Source organism: Otolemur garnettii, unplaced genomic scaffold (assembly GCF_000181295.1).
Source record: "Otolemur garnettii isolate 467f Iridium unplaced genomic scaffold, OtoGar3 scaffold00067, whole genome shotgun sequence".
NCBI classification, from domain to species: Eukaryota; Metazoa; Chordata; class Mammalia; order Primates; family Galagidae; genus Otolemur; species Otolemur garnettii.
The window spans coordinates 6722472-6731375 of record NW_003852462.1 but is presented as its reverse complement, the minus strand read 5'-3'; the positions used below and the strand labels follow the sequence as shown (position 1 = coordinate 6731375).

General features: G+C 44.1%; 1 protein-coding gene across 2 annotated transcripts in view; it reads left to right on the top strand.

Moving 5' to 3' along the window:
* The window catches only part of CLSTN1 (calsyntenin 1), a 71160-nt gene continuing 62256 nt past the window's right edge, over positions 1–8904 (top strand). Inside the window, exon 1 of one of the 2 annotated variants that reach the window (XM_023515164.1) lies at positions 1–357. In XM_023515164.1, the coding sequence (XP_023370932.1) occupies positions 267–357 (91 nt within the window). In that variant the 5' untranslated portion in view covers positions 1–266. The remainder of the gene's footprint in view (positions 358–8904) is intronic. The other variant, XM_023515166.1, reaches the window with a different exon arrangement.

Genomic DNA, 8904 nt, shown 5'->3' with positions numbered 1-8904 from the left:
CCCCGCCCCCGGCCGGGTACCCTCGCCGGACCCGAGAGAGAGCGCCGCCGCCATCTTAGTTGCTGCCGCTGCCTCCAGCGAAGCGCTGCTCCGAGGAAGGGAGGGCGCCCGCGGGCCCAGCGTCACGGCGGCGGCTGCTCCTCCGACCCCGGTGCTCGCCGCATCGCGAAGCAGCCGGCCCCGGGCCGCGAGAGCCCCGCTCGGCGTCCTGCGCGCCTCCCTGCCGTTCCCGCCCCGGGCCGGCCGCGGCGCCGGGAGTCCGAGCGATGCTGCGCCGCCCTGCACCCGCGCTGGCCCCGGCCGCCTGGCTGCTGCTGGCCGGGCTGCTGAGCGGCGGCGGGGTCTGGGCCACGCGAGGTAAGCAGCGGGGCTGAGCCGGGCCGCTGGGTCGGGGCTCGGGTCCGAGTGCGGGGAGCCAGGTCCAGTTGCTGGGAGCAGGTCAGGGCGTGGGGCTCGGGGGCCGGGCGCGCGGAGCCAGAGCCGGGCCCGTGGGCGCGCGCTGCCGGCGCCCAGGGAAAGCCAGGCTGGGTCCCAGGAGGGGCACCGGGGCCTCGGCCGCCCCCGTTGCAGCCCGAGGTGGTAGTTGCGCTGATGTGGGGGGGACGTGGAGACGGGCCGAGAGGTCGGTCTACCTTCCCTGGTAGCGCACGCAGGCTGGGGTGCACCTCTGGGTGGGATGCGCGTACGTGTGTTGTGTGCTCCGGCGTGCTTTAGGCTGGGGGTGCACGCTCAATTTTTGGTGTGTGCTTACATAAGAGCCCACTCCTCCGCATCCCTTTCCCGAGATCCCGATTCTCTGCCGCTGCACCGCGGACACACGACTTCGCCCCTTTCCGCCTCCTCCCGGGGTCCTTTTCAAATCCTTTTTCAAATCGAGCAGACGCTGAAACTTCTTGCTCCCCTCCCACCGTTTCACCCAAAGGTGAAATCCTGACGAGGCTTGGGACTGTGGTCTCATCCTGTATGAGGAATCCCTGTCTCCTACACCCCTGACGCCTTGGTGCAGTTTCTGTGACTGTAGTTTAGATCCTGCGAGGAGGATTAGATGGCCTCGACAGAGAGGAGAAACCTCTCCGATTCTTCAAGACTGTAGGACCGAAATTATTTTGTGGTTGGGGGGCAAGTCATGTTTCTTAGCTAATTCATTATTACCTTTTCACCTTCATCCTCTTAACCTTTTAAACCTCACATATCTTCTGATATTGACTGGTCTTGGCCAGCGAAAAGCTTACGCATTGCAGATACAGTATATGCTTCTGAATGGATCTGGAACTCGTAAACATTTACCTTGGCCTTGGAGCAAGGTAATCTAGATGGGCTCTAACAGTGCTTGCATCTTTTCATCTGATTTAAAAAAAAAATAATCAATTTTCGGGAGGAAGGTTGATAGAGGTCTCGATGAATTGGTCGTATTTCAATCTAGTAAGCTTTTAAAAAATTCTCATTTTCGCCTCCTTGGCCTGACATAAGGAGATAAGTATGGTGTTCACGAAGTAAAGGGCAGAAGAGGTAAATAAATGCGTCTTTTGTTCCCTGTTCTCTTCTTCACAGGGAGGAGGATAAACTTTGAATACTTCTTTTATTTCATTTCTAATATTCTGTTGACGCTGTCGAATTCAGATCTTAGTCACTAAGTATCTAATGGCTCTCAGTTTGATTTTTAAAAGTTACATCAAACTAAGTTTGAAATGCTCTTCCCCATGTAGGATGGAAAGTCGAATGTATCCAAGCAGAAATGTCAGAGTTTTGCTTCTCTTGGGGGAAAACCCACACATTTTAAAAATATGTGCTTGGATTGGTATTTTCGGAACAGTTCAAGTATATTTAGTCAGTGATAGCATTTCATGTTCAGATTCGTGTTTTCTTAAGTTTGTCCATTCACCTACATTTGCTATTTATTATTTAAGTACTGTGGTTACATAAACAGCATACATTTTAACCATGGGATATCTTCATTATGATGGGCTGGCAGGGATTTTAGGTGAAAGATGTGTTGGGTATTTGAATCATTTGTAATTTGCTAACTTTCTCTAGGCTGTTTTTGGTGCAGTCACAGTACCTCAGAATCTTAGTCTTCAGAATAAGAAGGTTTAGACGTCAGTTATTGTTGTTTTTTTTTCAGCTTGCAAATTAGAAAATGTCTCAAATATGCATGAAATGCTAATGAAACAACTTCATTTTGAAGTAATACCCATGAATTTCATACATAAATACGGTATGCAGATTTGTGGAGACACCTTCTGTGGGCTCAATTTTAAAAGATGATCATTTCAACTACTATCTGAATTTTTTTTTTTTTTTTTGCTGCTCTCCTGTACAGCATGAACTACTGTTCACACCCTAGCTACTTCTAATGATTGTTAATGAGAGATTTATGTACAGACTGCTGGAGAGGATAGATTTTTCTGATATGCATTACATTTTTATCGTTAGTTGTTTTGTAGAGACTCTCAGATTTTACTTTTATTGTAGTAGTAGTTCTCAAAAACAAGTAAACCAAAGTATTAGGAGAAACACTCTTGGGATGGCTTGGTTGGTTATGTCTGCAGGCCACCTGCCTTCTCTCCAGTCGTGGAAACCTGGAAATATGACCAGGAAATAGGAAATTGAAGTAGAGAACATAGAAGGCTTACATGAATATTAAAAAAGATGTAGTTATGTAAATGCATTTCCAAGCTACTTTTTTATAGAGACAGAGTCTCACTTTGTTGCCCTTGGTAGAGTGTGGTGGCATCACAGCTCACAGCAACCTCAAGCTCTTGAGCTCTAGTGATTCTCTTGCCTCAGCCTCCCGAGTAGCTGGGACCATAGGCACCCACCACAACACCTGGCTATTTTTAGAGATGGGGTTCTCGTTCTTGCTTAGGCTGGTCTCAAACTCCTAAGTTCAGGCAGTCCACCCACCTGGGCCTCCCAGAGTGCTAGGAATACAGGCGTGAGCTACCGTGCCAGGCTTCAGAGCCACTGTTATTTTTCTATTTATCTACAGACTTCTCAGAGACTGCTCCTTACATCCTGTTTGAAATCATCTCTCCCGGAACTCCTCAATCCTCTTTTCCCTGCTTCAGGATTTCATTTTTCTATAACATGTACCTTGTCTTACCTCCCTTTAGTTATCTATGTTGTTTATTGTCTGTTACTCCTCAGTCAAACATATGCCCCAAAATGAAAAGGTATTTTGTTTGCATCTGTTTCCTGTCATTAGCACCTGGTGGGCTCGCAACGTGTGATTGAATGAATGGATGGTTAATTATTATTTCAGTGTAGACAGCATAGTATTTTTACATCTTAATTTTCCGCCTGACAGACAAATGCTATATACTAAAAAAAGCACTGCAGACATAGAGGGTAAAGCAAACTTAAATTCTGCAGTGTGGATAGGGGAATTCATTAGCAGATAAATGTTTAGGGACCCATTCTTTTGGTTGCCCAGTTGGGGATTAGATCATAAAAGTCTGTCTCAGCCGTTGAAGGCTGTAGCTCTGTGAATACCACCGAGTCCGTTTAAAAAAAAATACTGTAATTCTCAGCTTATTTCCGAAGATGGTTTCTTAATTTGTTCCCTTGTTTTTCAGAAGCAACTATGAGGAAAAAAGGTCCTGTCAGTATAGACTTCAATATGGAAGTCTTATCTGACATTTTCAATGCTGCAATTAAATAACATTTATTTTTCATAGGTGGTGTTAACTTCTAAAGTAGTAAAATATTACTGATTCTGAACACATTCCAATTTAAGGGCTCTACCCTGGTTAACTAGAACTGTCAGTTGACTGGTGCTCCTCCTTTGTTGGTGTATTTATTTTAGAGAAAATGTGAAGAGCCATGCCGTTCACAGGGAAGGTCTAGGAGCTCACATCATACATTACCTGTGCCAGCATTCGATTTTTAAGCCAAAAAGGGCAACTAATATTTCAGTTTTAAGGATGAGGAATATGGCCAAAAAAGTGAAAATTTTATGAAATACATAATTATTTTTGCACTGAAACCAGAAAATGCTACATTTTTTTTTTAATTTTAGAAAATGCTATAGTTTTATAGCACCGGTTTGAGAACTTGGTTAAGCTTGTTAAACCAAGTTTAAAATGAGGAAGCTGAGACAGTAACATTTCAGAACCTGGATGAGGAAGGATTGAATAATTTTCATCATTGCTTTCTACGACAGGCACGTATAATTTTTTTTTAAGAGTTTTCATTTATGAGAATTGAAACAAAATAGATCTCATTATCCTGAAAACAACCAAGAGTCTATTTCTCCTGTATTCTGGTTGAGGTCTTATATCATTGTTTCTTGCTTTTTCTGTGGTCTTGATGTGTTACTTGAAGAAATGTATCTTTATAAATGGAATTTAACTTTGAGGGGTTTTTTTTTTGCAATTTTTGGCCAGGGTTGGGTTTGAACCCGCCACCTCTGGCATATGGGGCCAGCGCCCTACTCCTTTGAGCTATAAGGCGCTGCCCTATAAATGGAATTTAAAGTGTTCATTTGCTATAACATATAGATTTTGAAGCGCTTCAGGAATGTGGATTCAAGATTGGTGGAGATGAGTTATGCACTGTCATGTTCTTGCATTGTTTACCAAAAAAAAAAAAACACCTCGGAAGCGATTTTGTCAAGGCCATTGCCAAGGCCGCAGATAGGAACCTTCAAACGGTGATGGCGTCCCCTCCTTGTGTGTCACATGGTACCATCTTTTCCCTAGGAGGCACCCCCACCTGGGAATTGGAACGGTGCCTTCCTTTCTCTGTGATTCAGTAAGTCCCTTCTCCCCTGTGATTTAGGCATATTTTTTGCTCATTTTCTCATTTAGCTTTAGGATGATATTAGATTAAAAATATTCACAAGATCTGTTGCTAAGGTTTTTTTAATTTTAAAGGTTCTTGGCAAAGATTCAGCTACTTCAAAGGAACTGAATTTAGATCAGCTTAACAACTTACAAAACACATCTGAAAGTTAACTTCGTTCCATCCCACAGCCCCAGTAATAAGAAGTATGTGGCAGCATAGGGCAGTAAGAATCCTGTTTTTATCTTTTACCTTTTTGGTCAGAGGTGAATAAGATCTTTCAGCCATCTGCTCTGGACCAGATTCTCTTGTGACAAGAACTTCTACTGAGTCTGCTCCTTTTCAAGTTTGCCTTGATCTGTACTTTCTTTCATTGTTTAGGATAAAAGAAGATATCTTTTTCTATGTTCATTTTCTTTTTCTTTTAAAGCAGCTTTATTGAGTGATCATTCATGTACCAGAAAATTCACCCTTTTAAGGGATTCAATTCAGAGAATTTTTTTATATAGTCACAATGTTGTGCAACCATCACTGCTGTCTAATTTTAGGACATTTTCATCACCCCCCAAAGAAACCCCATCCCTGTTAACCATCATTTTAACCATCATTTCCCATCTTCCTCTTCCCCCATCACTGGGCAACCCTTTCTGTCTGTGGATTTGGCTATGCTGGACACTTTGCATCAATGGAATCGTACTCTCTCTGTGTGTGTGTGTGTGTGTGTAGCTATTTGTAGATGTTTTCAAGGTTCAGCCATGGTGTGGCATGCATCAAAACTCCATCCCTTTTCATGGATAAATAATACTCCATTATAGGGCTAAACTCCATTTTGCTTATCTGTTCATCCGTTGATGGACATTTGGGTTATTTTCACTTTGTAGCTGTTATGAAAAATGTTGCCATGAACATTTGCATACAGGATCTTATGTGGAGATATGTTTCAGTTATCTCTCTCTGAGTAGAATTACTGAGTCTGATGGTAACTCCTGTGTTTAACATTTTGAGGAACTGCCAGACTTTTCCAAAGTGGCCGTACTGTTCTACAGCCACTCTTGACCTCCATAATGAGTCACAGGAGCGTCTTTCTAACCAAAAACACTTTTCACAGTTGGCGATGAGTTTTTCCTTCTTTTTTTTAAGAGACAGAGTCTCACTTTATCACCCTTGGTAGAGTGCTGTGACATCACAGCTCACAGCAACCTCCAGCTTTGGGGCTTAGGCAATTCTCTTGCCTCAGCCTCCTGAGTAGCTGGGACCACAGGCATCCGCCACAACACCCAGCTATTTTTTGTTGCAGTTCGGCCGAGGCTGGGTTTGAACCCACCACCCTCCATATATGGGGCTGGCACCCTACTCACTGAGCCACAGGTGCCGCCCGAGGAGTTTTCTTATTAGACTTTTAAGTTGTTGCTTTTTTTCTCACTCTAGGGCGCAGACTGGCATTTCAGCCCCGTGCTTCCTGCCTTTGCCAGGGTCTCCCATAGATTTCTACCCAGGACTTTAGCCTTTAAGTCGAAAGGAACTTTGAAAATTCTGTCCTCTATACTTAAGTAGCCTTCTCTGCAGGATATGTTTCTTTGTATGTCCCTACATTCAGCCTCTTTGTGAACTCTGCTTGTGCTGGGGCTTGCAGGCTCGCAGAGTGGCCCTTTTCTTAAAAACATTGTTTGAGGGCAGTGCCTGTGGCTCAAAAGGGTAGGGCGCCGGTCTCATATGCCAGAGGTGGCAGGTTCAAACCCAGCCCCAGCCAAAAAATGCAAATTAAAAAAAAAAACAAAAAACATTGTTTGAGACTTTAGTCGGCTTTCCTTAGAACTCAACCTTATCATTCTTTCATACTCAGCGCTGCCACTCTCTGTTTTTACCACCTCTCTCGCAGAGGGGCCGGGAGCCTTTGAGGCCTAGAGCTTGGTCTCTGGAGGATTTCTGAGGGTGCTGAGATGCAGTGACTGCGGGACACACATCCCACCACAGGCAGAGTAAATACCCAGGCTCTAGGAGCAGGGCTTCACTTAATGACAGGGACTGGAAAAAAACCTAACCGTCTCAAAGTACAGCTAGGTAAGAAAATGACATTTCTTCATTCATTACATTTCTTTGTTATGCTAATTGGCTAAAAACCTGCTTTGTTGAAAAGTAAGTTACTTTTTTCTAGTGTTTTGATTTTATACCTTAATTAGCTATTCCTTATTTATCCAATCTTTAGTCACAGCATAAAACGCTTAGAAATATGTCATTAGATTCTCAGTGAATTGTAAAACTGAGTAAAAATGTATGTCGTCTTTGTTTATGTACTTAAAGTGTAACAAGAATATATTTATCCTGAGCTCTTCCTAATACTTTAAAATGTTTCTTATGTAAGGACCAGTTGAATGTTATAAACTTAGAAACAGTTGAGTGTCATACACTTATATTAAAGAATTGTAAAACTGTAGAATGATTTGTGTATGGTTGTCTGTTACGTGGCTTTTAACAGAATATAGTTTATGCTGTTCAAAATGCAGAGTCCAGACACAGTAGCTTTGTGAGTTCAGGTGTAGTTAATGATAAATATTGATAAGACCGGCTACATAATCAAGGGACCAGTGCACAGTGGAGGTGTGGAGCCCTTGTTCAAAAATCAAGAATATCTTTTTATTTCTATTATTATTATTTTATTTTTTTGTAAGTCATCATCTTTCCCTGCCACCCAGGCTGGAGTACAGTGGCATGATCATAGCTCACTGCAGCCTTGAACTCCTAGGCTCAAGCAATCCTCCTGTGTCAGCTTCCCCAAGTATCTGGGACAATAGGCATCATATAGGTGATTATTGCCACCATGGCTGGGTAATTTTTACATTTTTTTTTTCTTTTTAGAGATGGGGTCTTGCTGTACTGCCTGGTGTTGAACCTTGACCTCAAGGAGTCCTTCTACCTTGGCCTCCCAAAGTGCCAGGATTATAGGCACGAGCCACCAGACCTGGCTAAATGCAGTTCTGTAGATTGGGTGTGGTAGCTTGTGCCTATAATCCTAGTGAATAAGTAGGCTGAAGGAGGAAGATCACTTGAGCCCATTGAGGCTTCAGTGAGCTCTGGTGACTCCACTGCACTCTATCCTGCTCAACAGAGTGAGACCCCCATCTCTTAAAAGGATTTCCGTATGGCAAAAAAAAACATTAAACCAGGCCTTCTAAGCAGGGGGCCTGGCACCCACAGGAAATGTCCTGAGTGTTGATACATTTAGATGGCATAGTATTTATAATCAGAATGTGGGGCCAGCTCTGAGATTTCCACTGGAGCCGACGGGCACCCTCTCAGGTGAGGCAGCTGATACACGGCCACCCTTGGCTGCATTTGGCGGCCCATGCCCCCGTCCACGTCGGAGGAGTCCTCTCCTGTGGTCTCCAGTGGCCTGCAGGTGGAGGCTCCCCACCCTTTTTTCCTGTCCTCAGCTCTTAGCAAAGGGCAGACGGTACTCAGTTCCCACAGACAGTGAGAGCAAATCGTAGGTGGAGGCTAATTGAAGGACAGGGTCGCTTATGATTTGGGGATTGAAGTCCCGTGCCAGGCAGATTATGTTGCCGTTTTAATGCCTTGGCTAACTCATGCTCGTTTCCTATTACTTATGGAATTAGTGACAAGGATAACAGAAATAATTAAAATTCTTGGATAATCCTTAATTTTTTTTTTTCTATGCATTTCAAACATTTGTTAGAGTAGTAAGTGGCAAAAGGCACTGGCTAGAATGTAATTTTCTCCTTAAGCCGCTCACTCTGGGCTAAAATCATTAAAGGAACGGGGGGCTGCGGGGACTAACAAGTGGGCCGCAGTCATTCTTGGTATTTGCGAGCACCCCGGTTACTAGTGTTGTGTTTTGTTTTGTTTTTTTTTATTGTAGAGACTGAGTCTCACTTTATCACCTTCGGTAGAGTGCTGGGGCATCACACAGTTCACAGCAACCTCCAACTCCTGGGCTTAGCTGGGACTACAGGCACCTGCCACAGTGGCTAGCTATTTTTTTGTTGCAGTTTGGCCGGGGCCAGGTTCAAACCCTCCACCTTTGGTATATGGGGTCGGCGCCCTACCCACTGAGCCACAGGCGCCGCTCTCCTAGTGCTGTGTTAATGGTGGGGATCTTTTTTT